Here is a 23545-nt window from a genome sequence, read left to right as displayed (position 1 = left end):
TGTAGAGGGCATTTTACCAGGGCAGAAGAGAGTGACTATACCCAAAACATAGTTGGGTTGAGTCCCAGTTTCCTGTTGCCATTACAGAAATGAAGGAGGCCATTCCTGATCTGTGAGCTTTTTCAATTCAAACAGCAATGGCGAAAGCTTTTCCCAGTCCTCACGGGCTCCATAAAGACGCTCGTGCTGTACAATAAATAATTCATCCATGTCACAATAATCATTTGTCTGTTTTTACACTCTTAAGTCCATATCATAAAGATCATTTCTTTGTGTTTTATTCTCTTACAAAACTCCGCTATTTTTATCATTTTCTGTGAACAATTGAATGTAGCCATACTTGATAGTATGAAACGTGAATGCCGCCTCTCTCTTACACCTACATACATACACACAAGAGCAAGGGCAGCAGAAAGACTAAAAATCGAGGGCAATGGGGAAAGTTCAATATTGAAGTTGATAAGCGGAAGTAGGCAGGGGACAGAGTGCGAGTGATGAGAGTCAAATAACGTCATTGGTTGAAACCATGAATACAAGTCGTTATTTACTAGTCTTGGATGTATTCTTGTATGAAACAACAGTACTTGTACACATGCACAGTGTTTTCTTAAGTCTACTGTGCAGTCACATCATAAATGCACAAGCTCCGAATATTCAGCAAAAACCTTTTAACACTCGTTTCAAGGATTAAATGGTGTCACTTTCATACTCTCCTCTGCTACAACACCAGTTTGGCCTTTATCATATTTTCAATAGCTTCCTTATCATAAGTAAGATTGAGGAGGTACTCTTTCAAGCTAATATCTACTGTGGCACCAATTGCTGTCAAAACCTGACCTCAAGGTTTTCACTGATATAGTGAAAGCTCAGGAACCATTGGAGGGCTGATTATGGGGGCTGGAATGAGTATCAACTTCTCGTTGAGGTCCATGGGAAGATTCATGCCAATAGTCTGCTCTTTGAGGAGGCTTCCAACCTTCACTCCTAACTTTTGAGAGCCTTCAGTCATCATCAACGTGAAAGTCTACAACCCTTTTTCTGCCAGCATCTCCATCCATTTCCATTCCCCGCAAATTAGAGCTGGCTGCATTTTCATCCCTTTCTATTCCCTGCAAAGCAGAGCCTTGCAAAGAAAGGTTGACAGAATTGGTTCTTGCTTCCTTAAACTGCTGTTCTGCTTTATCGCTCTCAGATGGCTGAACATTGCCAGCCTTCTTAATAAAGCCTCCTACTTTATTGTTAAGAGCTTTGTATAGGCCTCCATCACTTTTTTCTGTTTTGTCATGAATTGAACTTTTACCTCTGTTGTCCTTGATGCCTCTAGCCTTTTCAACTTTCGTAGGCATTTTGGTCTTCAACAACCTTCCCAGAGCTGAGATTAGCTCTAGCTGTTTGGTTTGATTTTCCTGCAAAAATACCAAAACAATGTGATATATTAACATGCACAGTTATACCATATAGTTCTATCAATGGTAAGAAATTTGAAACCACTGGATTCATGGCGACAACCCTTTTTAATTATGAAAAACACTTCAATTAGTCGTTAACATTTGCAGAAATTGAATCCCTCCCAAACAAAAACCCAACTTTAGGAAACAAAACAAAGGTTCAATGGTGGCTCATCTAGCATTCATGGTGATGTCTTTCCTCCAGTTGTGGCAGCAGACTCCTGGTGATCAAGATGGATGCTAGGATCATGCCCTGCCCTCAAGGTGATGGTGTCGGTGTTGATAAGGATGGAGGTTAGGACCTAGCTACAAGCCCTTGAGGTGATGACAATGCCAAGAGTTACGAATCACTTAGGGGTAAATTTATGTAGTGGAGGTAAACAAGATCAAGGCAAGACATAGGATTATGGTGGACATGCAGTCCAGGTGGTGAGGGTTTGGGTTCATGCAATCATGGTGATCACGATCAGGGTGAACAAATGGCTCATGGTGGTCAAAGCATGGTGGTGATGAGCATCAAACCTTGTATGTTGTCATCTCATGTAGTCATGCTGGTTTGACACCCAATCATAGTGGAGGCAGTGTTAGACAAGGCATGTCTATGCAGTCATGTTCAACCCACTCTTCTAGTCATGGTGGATAGAGTGCACAAAGGGTGGACAGGGACGGGGGCTGAGAGGCCTAGAGCAGCAGAGCAGGCAGAGGAACGATGAAGAGTGGTCAGAGACCTCAAACCGGAAGCCTGTGTGGCACCATCTCAGCCTCCAATGGCATCCACAGACATTCCTCTAGCCATCCTGGAGCCAGAGATCCCACAACCCCATGTATCAGCAGGCCCCCAAGCAGAGGAGACACAGCCTAGTGTCCCCCTAGGAAATGCCACAATTGGCTCCCAAGAGATGCAGCAAGCAGGCCCCCAAGCATGCTGCAGGCCACAGCTAAGCCAGCATCTCCAGCACTCTCTAGACACCGAGCCAAGTCTTCACAGCTGATTCCATTACAAGTCTCTGACACCCAGCAGGCAAGAAACGTGGAGGTGACTCTAGAGAGTGAGCAAGAGGCCAATGAATTGGGCACATGGAACAAGGTGCAATCTAAGACATTCATTAATTGGAAGTTTGGACCTTATGTTTGATGATAATTTGAAAGTTTTGCGTAGTAAGCATTTCACTTGAGCTATAAAGCAGGTCTTGAGCTAAGTTTGGTCCATTGAGCAGCTCACTCACAAGTGAAATTTGCACGTAGATGTGAGAAACCTACACAGAAGGATGGGGCTGAATGATGAGCAGCCTACCTGCTTATAGATGCAGAAGGATCCTACACAATGACTCTCTAGAACCGCTCCCCATCTAATGAAACTTTTGGTAATTTACATGTTTTGGGGCTGTTTTAAAGAGCTAATTAGTATGGAATGAATTTTTAGCTCAACACCTCTCCCAAGATAAGTCCTATGTCCAAGAGTATGGCTGGACTTCCACTACAGATAGTGGTTGACGAGAAGAGGCTGCCTCCTCTTCTCTCCAACAGAAGTTTCTTCGAAGGCTTCTCATCTAGAAGACAACCTATGACTATGAGCTTAGTGGGTCGACGATCCCCAAGCCTTCTCTAGATTTGGGCTTTTTGATAATACCCCAAGCCACCTTCTCTCTGATTGGATTCTCATCTCCTAGACTTGACCAAATAAAATTCATGACAAGGTGTTTCACCTAGCCTATGCATGACTTGGAGAATGTCCAACAGGAATTGATGTACCACATGATTGTAGAAGAACTTGGTTGGCTACCATGCTCTTCCTACTAATGAAAGCCTCATCAAGCTCCATAGAGGAGCTTCTATCTAATGCTCAAAAGAAAAAATGCCAACTGTTGCGCTCAAGTAATGTCGATCCCTACATGGCATTCAAGATATCTCACCTTGGTTCTGCGATGAGGGACCTAGGTGAAATAATTGTGTGGTCTCTATTTATCCATAGGATTTGCGCCATTTAATCAAGACATCTGATGCTTTTTGCCAAATATCTCCATGTCGTTACAAAGGCCCTAAAGTTACTTTCATCCCCATGTATGTAAATTACTGTTATCTTTTGTAAATTCCCCATCAAGGAGCTCCTCAAGCTCTAGGATGGGTAATTTGATACCTCTTATACCCTGGATCTGTCTGTCAAGAAAGCACTCATGGCCTCTACTACAAATAATAGCAAGGAGGCTAGTGGACAGCCCTATCTCACAGATCTCTGGATGTTGAATCTCTCTCCTTTGGCCTTTCCAGCTATGTACTGAGGAATAAAGATTTGCACTCCCCTGATCCACAGCTTCAGTAGTCCTATCCTCAGCATTGTACCCTTAGAGAATTCCCAATCCACACTGTCATATGCCTTCATAAAGTCAAGGAGAAGCACAATGAGGTCATGGTTCCTTGAATGAGCAAGAGCGATGGTGTTCCAAAAGGTGAAGATGTTATCCAAGATGCTACGCTCTCGGATAAAGCTTGTTTGGGTGGGGTGTTAAGCTAATAAAGGTGGCAGGTGCACCCACATTTAAAACTTGACTAGCTCATTTTAAACAGCCCCAAAACTCAAAATGCTATTAAGTTTGTGTCCCATAAGCAAATCCACAAACTTTGGTTGGTTTTTAATCTATAGATAGGTGGACCACAGTAGCCATCCTATCTTGTAGATTATCCCCCTCCATCAGCTGGCGCTTTATTTCCACTGCTGTCCACACCTCTTCCAGTGATCATCTCAGTTTGTGGCATGCTGTCCAGTCCTTGTACAGCCTGGTGACCTGATCAACACTTTGCAGCTGTTGACTCAGTAGGAACTGTGTTTTCAGCCAGTACAGGCCTCCTTGAAGCTGGCGTCATCATCTAAACTGTCACCCAACCTTCTTGATCTGCCGCCCACACTGCTGTTGCTGTGTTTTGCTGATAGCCATCACTTTTGGACTCATGCAGTTAGTATTTCCATCATTGTGAAGGCCACCCATGCCACTGTCTACATTTATAGAATCTGATTGCCTATAGAGGCTGTTGCTGTGTGCTAGGATCCATTCAAGGTATAACACACTCTCCCTCTTGATCACTCATGTTTTGATTCATGTGATCATTGTCTTTATGGCAGGCAGATACATAAATCTCATAAAACTTTTGGCTCTATGCGTGTGGGTGTTTTTGGCTCTTGTCCATTCAAATGTTTGTGGTTCCATACCCTGTTAGTCATTGGGTGGGGCGAAGTACTTTATTACATTTATAGATGACTATTCGCATAAAGTTTAGGCCTATCCCAAACAATAAGCAAAAATTAGAGGTGCTAGCTATCAAAGAGTCCCTCATCCTGCTCATCTCTACTCTTGTACAGCCAAGACACAGAGGTTTGAGGTTCATTGTATCCACATTGGCATAGTGTGTTTGTTCATTTTCATTATCTTTTGAGTTTATCTTTTACCTTTGAGTTCTACTATTTTCTTGTGTTACTATTGTACACTTTTGAGTTTTTCTTCTTTGTTCAAGTATTTCTTTACATGTTGTCGATAATATCTGGCGATTGATCACTTCTGCTAGGATCTTCAATTCCAAACAAAGTGATCCATATCCACTGTATGATCTCCAATCAGTCCTCACTTCCATTGGGAATGATGTGAATCAATCCCTCGGAAAGTCTCTCTAGCATATCCATTGATGCCATAATCTCCTAGAAGGCTGTGATGAGGCTTGTGCTAATGATATTTCAATAGCTCAAGAAGAATGTATCTAGTCCATCTTCTCTTGGGCATCTGCACGAGGGCTCTGCCTGAGGGCAGTGCCATAATAAGTGCCCTCTCTAGCTCCTCCTTCGTAAAAAGGGCCATCAAATGTTTGCTCATCGGTGACATATGCTTCCCAATAGATATGCAAACACCAGCATATATCTCTGTGACAGCCATAACTGGTGCCCACTAAGCATGACTCAGTCTTGGCAAAAGCTTCCTGTAGCATTAGGATATCCTCTCATTGAAGAAATGGTCACGTAGCGTGAGAAAGTCCACTAACCCTCCTACTAATGCTTTGTGCAAGTTGTGTCTCATGAGACTCCGACCCTACTTGAACTGTTGTCCTCTGAAGCCTTGTACATTCCATGAGTTGATCCTCATGGGGTGTATTTGAGTCTCTCAGATTTGCCTCACTTTGCAAACCAAGCTTGTCTCTATTGTCTCCTAGCATATACGCTCTTGAAACTCCTCTTCACTAGCTCTACCCCACAAGATACAAGGGTGAACCCATTCGCCCTATATTTCTACCACATAGCTTGTATACATGTCCACTGCATGCCGCAATGCCAAATTCTTCACTATTAGTGCAATGGTCACCATGCCAAGAGCCACGGGTACCAAAATTAGATTCATTTATGAGTAAATCATTAAGTTAATTTCTCATGCTAGTGACATGCTCATAGTTTCCCTCGTACATAGTACGGACATGTTTGTTCTGTACAATCCATATGGTATGGTATGGTACCAATCTATACGAAAATGATAGGCGCCTTTATCTATGACCACATTCGGCAAGCTATCATTAAGGTATCCTTTGTCTTTAAATTTGTTTCTTTTATTATTCATATTTATATATCTCCCTATTCTCTCTAATATCTTTCTCAATTCTCTCTTCCCCCCAAACCCCTATTTCTCTTGATTCTTAAAAGTTGAATCTTTTGAGGCTCAACTCTCTCTTTTCTCTCTCTAAGTATTGTAATTTGTGGTTGTAGGTGGACCCCTCAAATGTGGTGTAAGTTGTTACTGACAATGCATCGAATTGCACATGGGCCGTTTGCTTGAGGCCAAGTTCTCCACAATTGTGTGGACTCCATGTGCAAGTCATTGTTTGGACTTGCTCATGGAGAACATTGGGAAGCTCAAGTGGGTGAGGAGGGTAGTCCACAAAGCCACATCCGTTGTCATCTTCTTCAAGGTAAAGGTAAAGGTGCTTGTGATGTATCACGAGCATAGCACACTTGAGTTGAAGAAGCCTTCTTCAAATCGCTTTGCTTACATGTGGTTATTACTTGAGCACCTTTATGAGATGTAGTCCAAACAATGGTGTCCACTCTATGGAAAGAGTGGGATGAGCATGAGACAGATAAGGTCAAATGCAATCCTTATGCCTCAATGAGTAGTTTTTGATAGAAATTCCATGCCATTGTCATTATCATGACTCCCTTTTATAGGGTGTTACACGAGTGATTATGAGGGGTCCATCGTGGGCCTTCTCGTTCACTTCTTTAGAGCAGCATTGGTGGAGGCACATGCTTACATAGTGATCATAGAGACTTAACGTGCACATATTCTCGAGATAGCAAAGAGGAGATGGACATACAAAGAGGAGATAGGCATGGATGCATAAGCCTATTCATGGTTTTGCAACATTGGTACATCCAACCTACAAGTCACCAGCGGTGATGAAGAATAGAGATCTTCGATCGGACCAACTTGCATATTTGACTAGTGTAGTCCCAATGGATGACTACAATGTAGTGCTAGAGGAGCTAGGATGCTATGAGATTCGGAGAGGGCATGTGGCTTTACTTCTCCCACTTGTTGGAGGAGAGAGTCACTTACAAAGCCTTTATTTTGGTGGCAAAACCTTGGATACTTGTTGGAGACCATTCAGCCCTTAGCCATGAGAGTCCTTGCTTAGCATTGCTCTTCAGATGCATGTGAGAGAAACTAGAGTGCCTATTCTCTCATTTACACAAAGATTAGCAATCGGCTTAGCATACAACAATTAGAGCAGCTAGTCTATTGTTGCACTAACTTATACATAATGAGGGCTATGATGAGCTTGGGTAGACCAAAGCAAGTAAACACTTAGCCATAAATTTAAAATTTGTTGATTTAAACTTTAAAGTTTATACTTTACAATTTGGACTTTAGTATTTACAATCTTATTTGCATTGTATAGGTGAATGTTGATACATTCAAGCTGACGGGCGATACTCTTCCAAGTCTACATCAGGAGGTCAATGAGGAGGAGATAATCTTTGCGGAGCTCTATAGAGAGCATATAGCAACAGATACTTGTGACACTTGTAGTCAGTATGTTCATGGGCAAGGAGTTCAAGTAGTTGGCAGCAGGAGCATGGTCATTCGGCGCCCTCCGTATTTGAGGAAGGATGGTTCGACTAGCTTGCAGACATACATAAGGTGGGATCTTAGTAGCTTCCATCTCGTACTTCATGATAGCATCCCCCCTTGCCTACACAGTCAATGCCTCGAAAGCCATCATTTGATGATGATAGTAACCTCATCAGTGAGAATGAGTATAAGAGTTTCTCATCATCCTATGCCAACGAGACATCTTCAAACTCTCTTGATGAGCACTCAGATGGTTCTGATGATGATAATAGTGATGCATCATTATAGATTCATAGATCTTTTTTTTTTTTGTATCTACTATCATTGTATCCATATGTCACTATAATCCATTATCCATGTATGTACTAGACTCAAGTTGTATCGCATGTTGTGCACAACACATGCGATCGCGAGGGCTATCCTCATGTATTCATCTTATTTTGTAATGAAATAGCTATTTCCACTTTAAACATGTGCTCTATCATTTAATGATTCATGGGTTTTTTAAAGTCATGTTAAACGTTTTTTTCGTACGAATATCGTACCGTACCTTGTAAAATCGTAAGGTACCATTTAGTACCATATTTTATTATACCATACCGAATCATACCCTTCGTACCTAACAACTATGGGATTTACAATAGACATTGACTGAAATCTCTTCCTCTAATGGCTCAAACTATTGGAACATGTTAAGATTACTTCAAAGATGGCTGGGGAATGAGAGAGCATGTCATATAAAGAGAGACTTCAAAGTTTCATCATGAGAAACACTGAAAAACTGTTGCTGCCTTGCTCAAACAACCATGGAAGCTATCATCTATAGCTTAGAACCACCAAAAAGACTATTGTCCCTTCCTATTTGTTGTCATCTATACTAAAAGGACCTTGGTTGTTGTCATCTGCTCTTGGAGAGCTCCAAACTGCTGTCATATGCTATAGGACTGATCTCTGGTGGTTGGCAAATAACATCAGCGGCCTCTCCTCGCTCTCTAACAGCCTCCTCTCTCACAATGATTGGAATAGACTTTCACCAATCCCTAAAGATGTTTTTTCCACTTATATGGGCAAGTTTAACCAAGTGGCAACCTTCTAATCCCATTTTTCAGCATTATCCAGCTTATTAAATTAATTTTTAAAATATTAATTTAAAATATTAATTTAATAATTATTCTAGTATTCAAAAAACTAATTTCACTAGCAAATTTGTCTTCCAAGTATCCTTGAACAGTTATTAGCCCCTTAAATCAAAATTAATTAATTATTTAATACCTAGTCTCTAATGTTACCACTGATATTAGTGGCCAATAAATTGGTCTAGGCCAACATCTGACACCCAGTGCCACCTAGTACTTGTTAGACATAACTTATTACAACTTTGCCCTTTGACACCCACTGCACTCGGGGTCCTTAGCTAGTTACCATGAAATAACTGCCATATGCATCACATGTGCTAACAACCTTGCACATTTAATTAATATCTTAATCAAATGTGGTCGGCAAGATTAAAGTATCTCAAAATTTCATGTCCCCGTGACAGACCCCTTGAAATCTCTGCAATCATTCTCGATTGCACTACATTGTGCCAAAGGAAAAGCATCACAGTCACAACATGGGCCACTGTTGTCCAACCATGCCATATACCCCAAACTTGCTGAAAATTTTCAGCCAGCATATACATAACATAAAATTGAAAATTAGTCAAGAACTGTTGCTAGAGACCCATTGGATATCTCCATAACTCATATTTCTCAATCGTTCTAACTTCAGAACCATAGTAAAGCATATCTTCAGCATAAACCATAGCTGAAACTCTCAATGGCATTTACTCACATGCTGCTATCCATGGAGCCAGCTGTAACCATTGAAAATTTAGCATAATCTCATCATAAACTGAACACTTGTTGCTGATGTGAAAACTAATCACAAACTGCTGCAAATGTGACCTTAAACTGATTAGAAATTGATTACAAAAACTGACCAACAATCGATACAAAAACTCATGCAAAACTGATTCCAAAAGTGACCACAAATGGGTCTCAAATTGATCAAAAACTAAGCTAAAACTTCTCAGAATTTGATCTCAAAACTAAGGCAAACACTCGTGCCCAACTGATCATGAACTGATGCCAAATTGATGCAAAAGTATAGTGCCATAGTAACAACCATATTTCATAGTAACTAGTATACTGAGTAGTGACCTCATGGCAAACATACTATTAGCAAATACCTTGGATGCATGATGAATATATCCAAGATCCACTACATACGAGAGCTATCCACAACTGGTGGAGTGCAAGTGCTACCTCCCCCTTGAGTATCAGGCAATACTCTAGACCCTTGCTCTGCTAAACCTATAGATTGAGCCTGAACTAAAGTTGGTTGTAACTGAAAGACCTCTAGGTATAGCTACAACAACTGTGAGGATGGTCTACCAAGTTATCCTCTTCCACCCACTTTGCATCTATTTGCGAAACAATACTAAGGCTTCACCAAGAAGCATATGGAAACTTTACCTCTAACTTAACTTGCCTCAAAACCTCCACTAGGTTGTAGCTCTTTCTTTCCCTTGAGCATTACGATGCTTTATACTTTCACATTGCTGTAATTCCAACTTAACTAATATGCAACATTACATCCATTGACTAGCCCCTCATGTGTACCTAACATGCTAGGAGCACCAAATGTATAAGGAAACATTCTTGTTTGCATACTTTGGACCATTGCAATGTGATTGTGCATGGAAATTTGTACAATACTAGCCATACCAAGATACATTTTCCCATACAATGCATACATTACTAGCTACATTTTTCCTCACACAAGCATTACTAGCTGTAATTTTTCTCATGACCCGGACTGTACGGAGCATTTACATGACCAACTTTTTTTTTTTTTTTGCAAGTAAAATGTGGTTGATTATATTACTCAAAAAAACTAATTACAACGGAGTGCTCATGCTCGATAGACTAGCTAGAGCTAATGAAAGTCACAAATACATCATGTATACAAGCCTCTCAAGGTTGTTTGGGGGGGGATGGGAGCAAGAAACCGTGGAGGGGAGGTGTAACGCCATCTGGGCCTACTTGCCTGCATCACGAAAAACAGGTCCTCGCTGTCCCAAGTGCACATGAAATGACATTGAAGCTCCTAACCAGCCCTGGACTTGCCCTATACTTGATTCCATCGGCTGCAGAGGGAGTGGATGATGGAGGTCCAGAGCTCTGCTAAGGTCGCATGTATTGAAAGTCTCTCTCTGCCGAAAGCCTCCTGACACCGCCCTTTCCAAATATGCCACCCGGTAAGACTCCCTATGATCTCCCATACCTCAGAGCGGTCTGTTATGGGCTCCAGTACCTGGCGGATGGGTAGAGCCTCCAAACTGATCACTGCGCACGACCGTGCCTCAAAATAAATATCGTGTCCTGCATCTAGGCCTCATACAGAAGATGACGACCTTGGCTGACTGCGTGCCAGCATAAAGCTTCCCATGAGATACATCCAAGGCTGGATGCTATACGAAAAAGGATGCGGCATGCTTCTCTTCACACGAGCTATGCCGCCTCATACAACCATAGGCAGTGCTTTAGGGTTTCCAAAGACTGTTGTGTGCAGCACTTACAACCACCCTCCTACATCTAGACAAGCCAACTTCCCACTGCCAAGCCTCCATGTGCCACCAGCCATAAGAAATACGATACCCTCCTCAGCTTCCAGCTATCCCATAGGCGGCACCAGAAGGTCTGTCGAAAAGACTCCGTGATGTTGTGCTCCACCCAATGCCTGCTACGTGACGGTGCCCAATCCATATCCTCCTGCATCAATACGTGTCTGCCAATCCTGGCAGTGCACTCCAAGAACCTCAGTGGCTTCTTGGCGACCACAATGGCCGACCATAGCCACTCTCCCGAATCCCACTCCAGCTCATCAAGTGGCCTACCCTCCCTGATCCAAAGGCGCCACTCCCTAAGCTTCGTCTAGAAAACAACAAGGTCCAACCGCCATGTCTTCCGCTGGAGGCCAATCACCCGAATCCTCCTCCATATGAAAGGACAGCCATCCCCTCATCCTACTGCTCTTTGTTTCAAGAGCTAGATGCCCCCCCCCCCTCCCCCCCCTCCTATAGGGTGAAGAAAGTTTTAGGTGGAGTGTCACCCACTCTACCTACTACCTGTAGGGGGATGCCTACTTGTGAAAACCTAGTAGCCCATACCTCCCCGGACTCTATCAGCTCTCGTATCGAAGGAGCAAGCCACTCCTAAGGTATTGTTGCGTCTATCTTCCTTCTTCTCAACTCCGCTCCTCTCTGGCAGCCTGATACTCGCTACAGCACCTCCTCGTCCACCATGTCGCCATGTCTTGATGATACGAGCCGGGCTAGCCGCCCAACCAGCCCACTAGATGTGGGGGCACTCGCCAATCTGTGCCCCTTCCCGATCTCTGATTTGGGGGTTCCAGACATCCAACTGACGGTCTATATCGTCCTGGCAGCCTAGGGGACTCTGAATTAGGGCCTTGCGGAGGCCTTGCCACACACAGAGTAAGCTGCGTAGAAAAGGTGATCTAGGCTGACATGAAGATCCATCTCAGGGACAGTCTCCACTCACCGCCAAGCCTCGGTCTACAACCCTGAAGACCCTCCTGCAATAGGACCTTCTAGGTATGCCCTCCTGGTGTGAGGCCGCGGACAACTAGCTTGCCCAGGAGGGCCATACTCTGATACTCTGGGTATATGATCACAAGCCCTCCCTCTGACCGATGCCGTATGATGGTCGCCCACACCACCTTAGCCCTAGAATCCCTGGAACCGTCTAACCCAGACCAAAGGAAATTCCACACTAGGCGGCAAAGCTGAACTACGCAGAATGAGGAGAAGCATCAACACGAGGCGATGTACCATGCCGTCGCTAAGAGGACTTGATTAACCACCAGCACCTGGCCTGCTGGTGACATGCGAGCCATGCTCTAGTAGGTCAGCTTCCTTCGAATAGAATCGAGGACTAGAAGAAATTGCTGGGCGAGAGTGATGTCGAGTCCCACCTCGAACCCTACGTAACGAACGGTCTGCTGTCCTCTGCTCACCCATCTAAAACCCAGGTGGACACCCCACTCTGTGCTAGAGTCCGGATCTATAAGGAAACCACCCAACTTTTGATTTTCGCTCCCACTACAGAACTCAAGAGCCAGCCTCACTCTCTCCAACATCAACTCATCATCCTCTATGTAGAGTACTGTATTATCTGCATACTCTGAGTCTAGCAGCTCGGTCTCCTCTCTCATTTTGGAAGTCGGAAGCCGTGTAACCCGCTCACAAGTGACCTAAGGAAGTGAGACATTACCTCTCCAAAGAGTAGGAACAGGTATGGGGACAGGAAGCAGCCCTGTCGGACCAATCTCTCTAGCCGAAACTCCTCCCCTCGCCTACCACCTATGAGAACCCTGCTGGTGGCTGATCTGTAAAGTGCGGAGACCCCCCGAATCCAAGCCTGGGGAAAACCTAACCTCCCCATGGTGCCCTCTAGGACATCCCAATCCACCTTGTCATAAGCTTTCTCAAAATCCAAGAGTAGTATGGCCAGTCTTTGCCCACTGTGCTGAGCACACTCTGTCGCCTCAAAGAAAGTGAATACATTTTCTAGGATGCTCCTATCCTAGACAAAGCTTGTCTATGTGTCATGAATGATGTTTGGAAGCACGGGGCGTAGTCGCCTACCAATCATCTTTGCTAATGCCTTATAGACCACTGACAATAAGGTGATCGGTCTCCACTGGGAAAGCTCCAACCGGTCTTCCCCTTTGGCAAGAAGACTGATAAGGCCTTCCGAAAGACTCTTTGACATCTATCCTGAAGTGAAAATCTCCTGGAAGGCCATTAGTAAGGGGTCCTTCACCACCTCCCAATACGTAGTAAAGAAGGCCTTAAAGAGGCCATCCTCTCCTGGATGGGCATTTCTGCCCATCCTGTGTGTGGAAAGCCTCCTCTAGTTCCTTCTCTGTGAAGGGGACTAGGAGAGAGCATCTCATCTCCTCTGTGACGAGGGATGGGATGTGATCCCAAACTTGCTATTTGCAACGCTATCCTCTCGCTGAGGCTGTCTCCTGTTGGAAAAGGCGTCTATAATAGTCGGTGGCAATCACCATCACCTCGTCTGGGCTAGAGAGAATCCTCCCATATTGATCCCGAAGGTTGTGTATCTGCTCTCCTGAGGTGCGGGGCTAGTGTGCCTGAAAGAACTCCGTGCACATCGTGCACAGAAGGCTGCTGAGGTTCGGAATGAGAACTCCGAACACCTGTCCTCTAGGCCGGCGTAGCTGCTCGTGCGCGCACTCCTATGCGTGGACGATGGGATCCCTTGGTGTCTCCTATAGTAGTCTCAACGTAGCTACTAGGTCTCGCCGAAGTACTCTCTTCTCCTCCTAGCACTCCTGCCTGGCCTGTAGGGCTGCCTCCTGGCAGATACTACTCGATGCGGCTAGGACCACTGCAACCTCCTCTGCGATCGAATCCTTCCTGCTCCACTCCCTCATCCAAATCTGCTCAATCTGCCTCTTCACCTCCTCTCTCCTATAGATCGAGTCAGAAATCCGACAGGATCGTGTATCTAGGGAAGATGTTGGGGAATCAAGTGTCAAGAGGACCGGGCAGTGATCGAACAGAGTGGTGCTAGCCAACTGCCCTATTTGATCTCCGCAAGAGCATCCCCACACTCCCACATAGAACCTATCCAACTGCTCTAGCAGGACTCCGCCTAGCCGCCTGTATCCCCACGAGAAGTCCAATGACCTTTCCCTCCTGTGGAATGCTAGGTCTCTCCAAGCATCGCGAGCTCCTACTGCCAGTAGAAAGATCTCCCATCCCTCTTGCTCCTCCTCAGTCATGCACTGGTAGTTTCTGCCTCTACCTTGCTGATTCTCTAAAGCCTCCAAGTTGTTGAAATCTCCTGCTAGTCGTGCTGCAATCTCCACCCAGAACCTACTGCGTGCCCTAACCTCAATGAGAGCATAAATATTAAGGACTCCAATACACAAGTCCCCAATATCCAACCTGACCCATAGAACCCTCCCAGCCACAATCACCCCATGATCCCGTACATAGGCAGTAAGGTTCGCGCCAATAGAGGTGCATACGCCTCCACTCCTACCGTGGGCACAAATGGCATATTCCTAGTAGGTGTATGACCTGCCTAGGAGAACCTTCCCTACTCGATGGGCCTAGGCGGGGGTGAGTTTGTGCTCCTGCAGAAGCACCATGTATATCCGTCCCGCAAGGGCTGGCTACAACTCCTACCGAACAATCAACTTCTTGGAACCGCATGCCCTACTATAGTGGAGACTATTCACATTCCAGGATGCGAGGTGCAGGCTCATGGGAAAACCTGTGATTGACCGAACAGGAATATGTTCGGTGTAGAAGCTGCTAATGTGAAAAACTATGGGGCATACAAGTACGCTTTACTGCAGGCATGGACGGCGAACTCTAGTCCCCCATGGTGGCCCTCGAGCGTGGACCATAGGGGTGATAGATACTCCAAGTGGTACTACCAATGCAGAGCCATGCTGAGAGTCGTGACTCTATACACTGGTAGAAACGAGCTGCCTGTGCCAGGGGTCACTCAATCACGTCTATTGGAGCTCTCCACTATGGAGGGGCACGAAAAATAATGCTCGTGTGGGACCTTGGCACCAGCCCACCAGTTAATGTCCATCATGCAACCTGACCACTATTGTGTAAACAATGCTAGTTCTTCTTCTCCCATCTACTGGGAGATGTGGTCCGCCACCTGGCTCTTCACCTCCTCCTCTCTGTTATCATCCAATCCCTTGAGTGAGAGAATTAAAGGAAAAAGGCGTAGTTTGGTCCATCCGCTGGTGCTAGTAGATGGACCTTGCCCTTCCTTGACTTATGCACCACAAAGATCCCCACCTCAAGAGGTAGTGGGAACTCTCTGCGCTCTGCAACTCTCGGGTAAGACTACGGGCCACTGTGGAAAAACTCCTGTGGTAACAATTGTGCCTGTCTCGGGAAGGTGTGACAGGCAGCAAGGGCATATGACTTGGTGGCTGTGTTGGGGGGGGGGAAGGGGGGGGGATAGGACTACTGGTGTGAGGAGGATGTAGGCGTGTGGCTCATCACCTCTTGTGGGAGAGGGGGGGTGGATCTAGGGGAGATTACATGTACCGGGTGCGGATGGTGGGGGGCGGGGAGGGGGGAGGGAAGAGAGCAAGGGATGGTGGGGTGGTCAGAGGCACGTGATAAGTGGTAGGGAGGGCTAGTGGCCCTGGAAGGGGGGGGGGGGGGGGGCTATGGGCCAGGGTCAAGGGGGAGGGTTATGGGGGCTATGGGATCTCAGGTGAAGTACTCTATGGCACGGGTGGTGGATGTGGGGGACTGCTGCAACCGGTCTATGGCTCACATAAAGCGGTAGTTCCTTCAATTAACACCTGGACTTTACATACACGCACATAAACAGAGACCTCTCTCCCTCGCTCAACACCAGATTGGCCCCGAAGTCCGACGCCCCTCTCGGTATTTCTTTATCAATTAAAAGATAGAAAAATACAAAAAATGGTAATGTTCCAAAATACATAACCTGTGAACAGTTGGTTTTCATCTCTTCTAAGTAAATCCTAGCTGCGTAGGAACTGTACAGCATGTCCAGATCAACATCCCTTACTATCCAGCATGTGCAGAATTCACTGTTCTTACTGTTCATCATGTGCAGAGTTCGCTGTTCTTATTCAGCATGGGCAGAGTTCACTGTTCTTATGATTCAGCATGTGCAGAGTTCACCGTTCTAATTCAGCATGAACAGAGTTCACTGTTCTTACCGGTAATTCAGCATGTGTAGAGTTCACTGTTCTTATTCAGCATGAACAGAGTTCACTGTTCTTATTCAGCATGAGCAGAGTTCATTGTTCTTACAATTCAGCATGAGCAAAGAAAACACAGAATTGTACCTTCGATGGAATCAATCCATCATGCAAAGTATTTCTTCTGAGAATAGAGAGAGAGGTGATCAGAGGGAGTAAGCTCTACCTCTGTGCTTGAGTCAAAGGCGTAAAAGTACTCTCCATGGCTGGTTTTCTTGCAACAATCTGCCCTCAACTCCTCCAAACTTCATTCTCCCATCTGCCCCTTATGCCTATTACGTTTTTTTTTTAATGCTCTCTCTCTCTCTCTCTCTCTCTCTCTCTCTCTCTCTCGGGAATTTGTGCCACATGGCATACATGTAACAATTTTCCCGTTTAAACCTTCCAGTCTAAAATTCTCCATGATCAGTGCAAAATTTGACCTTGGCACAAACCAAAGAATTAATCCTTGTGTAAAAACAAAGACAATGACGCGAACAGATTCTGGGGTCCAAAAATAGTAACTCCCTAAATTTTAGGGATGGTGGTTCCTGCATTTCTCAAGTTGTTCTGTGCAACTTTTATCATTGCGACCACATCAAAAGTGTAATGTGGCTCAGTTATAGTGACTTTTATTCCGTGAGCATTCTCACATGTGCATCTTCTATCTTGGCCACGCTCATTGTCCTGCACCATCTCCAGTGGCTAAGCACACAGTCCCAAACCAATGGCATTCTATTCTTCAATGCCCGTTCAATATGGAACTGGTCCCAAGGCTCAGACAAACCATTAGTCCAATTTGTCCCAATGGCTGCCTCTTCTGGCCATGCAAAGATCCCGCTTATTCCAAGAGAACTCTGGGGGTAAAAAGCAACAGCAACAAAAGAAAAGAAAAATAAAATATTTATATAAGTAAATAAGAAAAGCAACTGTAAAAAGTATCACCACCTGGTAACAATTGCAATCCTGCCGGGTGGAGCGGGCATGGGGGAACTACAGAGTGCTCTGCCGGGGGGTCGTTGCTTGCCCTCCTGATCCCTACTGACAAAGCTGGGTATGAGGAGCTAGCCGCAGCCCCCCTGCCGTCTCCCTCTTCGTCGTCTCTAAACTCATGTGAAGCCATCAACGTCCACCTACGGACCTGTCGGCGGAGTCGCCTTGGCTCCAAAACGCGTGCAATCTGTTGCCTGGTGCCCAAAGTCGTGGCAGTGCAAACACTGCCATGGTTGCCTGGTCACGATGACCTGCTGCCTAAAGAAGTGGCCTCCTGTCTCAATCTCTAGGAACTTGGGCATACTCTTTGTGTCTTTCACTGCCACTCGTACCTTTGGGGCTCCTACAACTGTCACTATATCCGTGAAGGAGGCAAGAACAACTGTGCCGAAGAGCCGTCCAAAGTCCTCCACTAACTGGCGGTACTCTACCGCCAGTCTGGGGAAAAGTAAGGTGACTGGATGTCTGAGAAATCTATTGTGAAGCATAAATGTCTTCACTGTGAAACCGCTATACCAAGGAACCATGTGAATGTCCCCTTCGTGTAGGCATAGAGCGAGCTCTCCACTAACTTACAAGCTGCGTCCGCAGAGGTGAGTCGAACCATGAAGATCCCTTGGCCATGAGGACCATCTCCACAATCTGCGTTGTGCCAATGCGCAGCGTGGAGTGGAGCCAATCCCGCAATTAGTCCCTCGATAGGGAGTCTCCAATTACTTGACCAAAGATCATTGTTTATTTCAACTCTAGCTCTGTGGTACAAACAGCTAAGAGCTGTTTCTCAGAGAGGATGATGCGCAAGGTATTTGACTGGGAGGTACTCGCAGAATGCGCAAGGTATTTGACTGGGAGGCACTCGCAGAATGCGCCGGCATCTGACCAAAGGTTTCCATTGTGCGTCCTTGCTAGGAACCTACCTATCACGCTGCTGTGCTACCCGGGGGGAAATTGCTGCAAGGGGAGGGAGCAATTGGAGGGGGGAGGAGTCGATGGTGAGGAGGGGGAGAGGAGGAAAAATTGTTGTTTTCAAAACGGTGGTGTGACCGCCTAGCCAGGGCCTCAAGGCGGGGGGGGGTGGTATAATGGCCGGGGGGGTTGGTAAGGGAACAAGGGAGGGAGGGGGATGATGGCTGGGGGGTTGGTAAGGGAACAAGGGGGGAAGGACTGGCCAGGCGGCAATTCAATCAGCGACAGGGGGGCAGCTTCGCGATGCGATTGCGGGGAGTTTGCTCACATGACTAACATTAATACCATGAGTCCCAAACACAAACTCGAAAAAATTGTTTTGGAATGTGATTTGCGCTAAAAAATCAAGAGCTCAAAGATCTTTTTAAAAATGCATTCGTGTGAGCTACTGAGTGAGCAAATCATACAAGGACACATGCATGAAATTAGGCCATATCTTGTAGATGACTCAACATATAAACTCACTAGTTTTTTGTTGAAGGTATTTAAATCAAAAGAATGGCACAATATGAGACACAATAATATATTTGACAAACCTAGCATTACTACTTTTGCCTTTCACACCCACTACATTATTGGCCTATTACCATGAGATAACTGCCATGTGTATCACATGTGCTAAACAATTTTGCACATTTAATTAATAACTTAATCAAATGTTATCGGCAAGATTAGAGTATCTTAAAATTTCACGTCCCCATGACAAACCATCCCCTTGAAAGCTCTACAATCGTCCCCGATTGCATTGCATTATGCCAAAGAAAAAGCTGTCATGAGGACGTGAAATGTTGAGATGCTTGAATCTTGCTGATAACATTTGCTTAAGTTATTTTACAAATGTCCAAGGTTGTTTAAGCACATGTGATACACATAGCAAATATTCCATAGTAACAGGCCAAGGATCTTGAGGATGCAATGGGTGTCAAACACAAAAGTTGTGATAAGTTATGCCATGAAAGAGCAATATGTTGTTGATTCAGACCTTGCTAGTATTTATGATTAGCTTTGCAATGGCTAGAGGCATGAGCATTTTATGCTTTAAGATGGATTTTTAATGATGTATTCACGATTGTGTATCACAATGCAGTTGAGGCCTCAAGTTTCATTGAAAGTCATGCTTCTCTATATGCAGGACACAGATGTATTGATGCCATAATCAAGGTAGTGTAGTATTTCTTTTATTGGCCATCTTTGAGACATGATGCAGAGCAATTTGAAAGGACATGCATCATATGTTAGAAGGTAAAGCATGATAGGAAAAAGATGGCAGCCTTGTTGCAGCCCTTGCCTATTCCAAATAGGCCTTGGCAAAGTATTGCAATGGATTTTATTTTTGAGCTTTCTAGGACACCTATAGAAAATGATGGGATATAGACTATCATTTGCAAGTTTAGCAAACACACATCTTTAAGTATCATGGTATACCTAAGTCCATCATCGGTGATTGAGACCCTTGTATGATCAATTTATTTTGGAAGGGATTGTTTGAGAGTATGGGTACCACACTAAAATTCTCATCATGCTTCTCGGTATTCTTTAACTTGATTGCTAATGAAATGAGTACAAGCTAAGATTCACAATCTCCTTTGCTGTTCCAAAAGCCCCTTTGGTGTAGCAACAATCAACAATCAATTTGGGCCAATTACCCCTTGATTTCTCACCTAGGGCTTGCACAAATGGAACCACCAACTGGCTAAATACTGCCCAAATTACAATAAATAGGCCGGCATCTGAATTCCCTGACAATTACACAAATTTCAGGTGTTGAATTCAATGTACGATACCTTTACCAATTGGCACGGGTCCCAAGGTGGTTGTCAAACCCTAATATCTGCAGAAATTTAGTATTTATAGCGGAGATCTCTGTTGTCCATCAAATTTGGCTGAGATCTGCTCAAAATGGTTGAGAAATGCTGAGATCTCTTGAGAATGGATTGGAGAAGGTGAGAGATAGCCAAGATGAGAGAGAAATCTGATTTTCATCGCGAGAAAACCCTAAATTCTGCGTGCTGCCTGCTCTAGCATGCATTTAATGCAGTCACCTACTACCAGGCATCTCCAAAATGTTGTCATCTGATGAGCAATATTGTTGCCAACCCTTGAAAGGTGACTCCTTGTTGTCCCTTGCCTGTTGAGGCCCTGAGATGGCTGTCTTCTGTAGAAATTTGCTATTCTCTAATTAAAAAATGTACTAGCAGCACTCTCTCCCTCTCCCAAGTTGTAAATTGATTGAATTAAAAAATGTACTAGCAGCACTCTCTCCCTCTCCCAAGGTCACCATGCTAACGGCTGAAATTTGTGGCTCATGTGACAATGCATCAACCACAACATTCTTTGTACCATCAATATGTACAATTTGAAAATGAAATAGAGAGAAAAAATTTGCCCATCTCATATGCTTCTTTGACAACTTTGTCTACATTAGAAAGTACCTCAAAGTCTAATGGTTTGTCTAAACTGTAAAATCAGCCAAATAATGTTTCCACATAGACAGTGCATGAATTACAGCCAAGAGCTCTTTCTCATAGACCTACAAATCCTTCTCTACACCATGAAGAATTCAACTCTTATAAGCCACAACTCAGCTATCTTGCATAAGAACAACCCTAACGCTATTACCACATGTATCACACTGAATCACTGATGACTTTCTTAGATTGGGCAACACAAGCATATAAATTGAAACCATCTTGTCCTTTCACTTTTCAAATGTTAAACTTTCATTGTTGTCCATCTAAATGACACATTCTTCTTCTGTAAAGCATACAATGGAGATGCAATTTCAGTAAACCCGCGTGCATATTTTTTATTGTAAGAATATTACCCCAAGTAGCTACGCATCTCATGCACATTTTTCAAAGGTGGCCATAATCGTATTCCCTTAATCTTTGCAAGGTCCATATTAATACTATCAGCCGATATAATGTGTCCCAAAAGGTGAATTTCATGCAAAAATAATTCACTTTTCTTATCATTGATAACCAACCTATACTTATGCAGCTCATTAAATACAATATCCAAGTGTTTTCTATGCTCTGTCTCATTCTTTGAATAGACAATCATGTCATCAAAGTAAGCGTCCACAAATCCTCTATGTGGCTTCAAAATGCGATCCATCATCTAATTAAAAGTAGCAAGAGCATTCATAAGCCCAAAAGGTTGTCTTAGACACATCCTTTGATATATATTTGATGATACCCAATTTTCAAATTTATACGATTAAATATAGCAGTCCCTTGCAACCTATCCATAATATCATTGATGTGAGGGATTGATAACCGATTATTTATCCTAATCTTGTTGAGAGCACGATAAGCAATACACATACGCCATGAACCAACCCTTTTTCGCACAAAAAGCACTGGAGAACAAAAAAAAAAAAAAGACGAGCTAGGCTTAATCAACAGTTTTTCTAACAGCTCATTCACGTGACTCAAGATCTCTTCCCACTGGGCTACACTGACCCTGTAGGGTGGCTTATTAGATGGGCTACTTCCGAGGATAAAATCTATGCCATGATCTTTCCAACTTTCAGGCGTAGTTACCTTAGAAGTATTGAGAGAAGCAATCTACATATACATTTTCAGAAATGTCATGCGATCCTTATTTAACTTAGACATATTCTTAACATTCTCACTATCATCTTTATCTTTCATAAAAACCAAGTTTGTTGAAAGATTATTTTTATTTTAGATATGGCAGCTACAAATACAAGAGGGACGGATTTCCCTTTTAACTGTACATCAAGTGTGAGTGAGAATCAATCACTGATGTATACGGTGACATCATGGCATACAAGCAATGCATCATAACCCTCAAGTGGAGTAATGAAGAACTTTTCGCTATCCATATATCCCTCTATATACAATCAATTCTTTCCAATGAGTGGTATGATAGACTATGCATGGCTTTACATATCATTCCAACCATAAATTCGGACAGAATCTAAGCAAGGAGTAGAGAATACACAACAAATATGAAAAGAATAAAAACTGTTTTAATTTTAAACGAACTGATATAAAAATGGATCTATCCACCCGTGTGCTTCCACTGTGAAGCTTAGATGGCGATCTAGACAGATGATAGATGAAGAGCTTAAGGCTAGCTAGAAGAACTTTAACTAGGTGAAAGATTGACAATGGTTTTGGAGGGTCTTCTTTTTATAGCCCGGGAAGATAGTCTAGTTGGCTTGTCCGATCATATTATGAACCTTCCCTAGTAAGGGGGAATTCTCTTTATGGTCAGGACTGCTCTATCTAACCCCAAAGGTTAAATTCATGAAGGTCACCTTTTTGCCATCTCGTCACATAGATCTCATCTAACATACAAGTCAGGACTCACCATGCTCACACATGGATTCTCCTCATAATGGGAGCCTTACCACTTATAGATCATTAGTGGCACCTTACGAGGGTGGGGCATTGACCATATCTAACACCCCTCCCTCCATGTTCACACATAGGTGAACTACATTCTCAGCCCAAAGTCGAGTCTTTGAAGATAAACTCAAAGCAGATCCTTTGTAAGAGCTTTGGTGAAGATATATGCTCGAGTCCTTTGAACAGTAGGCACGCTCTACTATCCCATCCTCAATCAAGTCACACACATAGTGATATTGGATCTCAGTGTTTGATGCGTGTATGAAAAACTAGATTTTTGCCAATGGCAATGCAGCTTTGATTGTCACATCTTAGCACTGTTGGATCTTCATCCTGTGCTCCCGTATGCCTATAAACATCGCTACAAACTTTTCACCGTCCCTATAAACATACAATTAGCATCTAAGGCACATCTTTTGAAATTCAAGTCTAAAATTTTTTAATCTATCTATAGGTACCATGCTCTAGGAGCTTGTTTCAGTCCATACAAGGTCCTCTTCAGCTTACAAACTTTTTTCTCAAAATAGGAGGGCTCAAACCCTGGTGATTGAGCCATGTATGTCTCCTCTTTGAGGTCACCATTCAAGAACACTGATTTAACATCCATTTGGTAAGCCACTTCTTATGAGCGACCATTGCAAGTACTATGCAAATTGTAGTCATTTTGGAAGGTTGGAGCAAATGATTCTTGAAAATCAAATCCTTCAACTTGTGAAAATCCTTGTGTAACTAATCTAGCTTTGTACTTTTCTAAGTTGCCATCAGCCTTGTACTTTACCTTCCAAACCCGCATGGTGCGAATAAT

The 23545-nt window shown here is 43.9% G+C and overlaps 1 protein-coding gene across 1 annotated transcript in view; it reads right to left on the bottom strand.

Moving 5' to 3' along the window:
• Positions 1-398: 398 nt before the first annotated feature.
• The window catches only part of LOC148018393 (uncharacterized), a 143754-nt gene continuing 120607 nt past the window's right edge, over positions 399-23545 (bottom strand). The window contains exon 5 of the mRNA XM_087661940.1: positions 399-1406. Coding sequence (XP_087518066.1) covers positions 1002-1406 — 405 coding nt within the window. The 3' untranslated portion in view covers positions 399-1001. The remainder of the gene's footprint in view (positions 1407-23545) is intronic.

Source organism: Lygodium microphyllum, chromosome 21 (assembly GCF_053477565.2).
Source record: "Lygodium microphyllum isolate KBCC chromosome 21, Lygodium_microphyllum_v1.1.10, whole genome shotgun sequence".
NCBI lineage: Eukaryota > Viridiplantae > Streptophyta > Polypodiopsida > Schizaeales > Lygodiaceae > Lygodium > Lygodium microphyllum.
The sequence above is the reverse complement of the archived record's forward strand: the minus strand, read 5'-3'. Positions and strand labels throughout refer to the sequence as shown.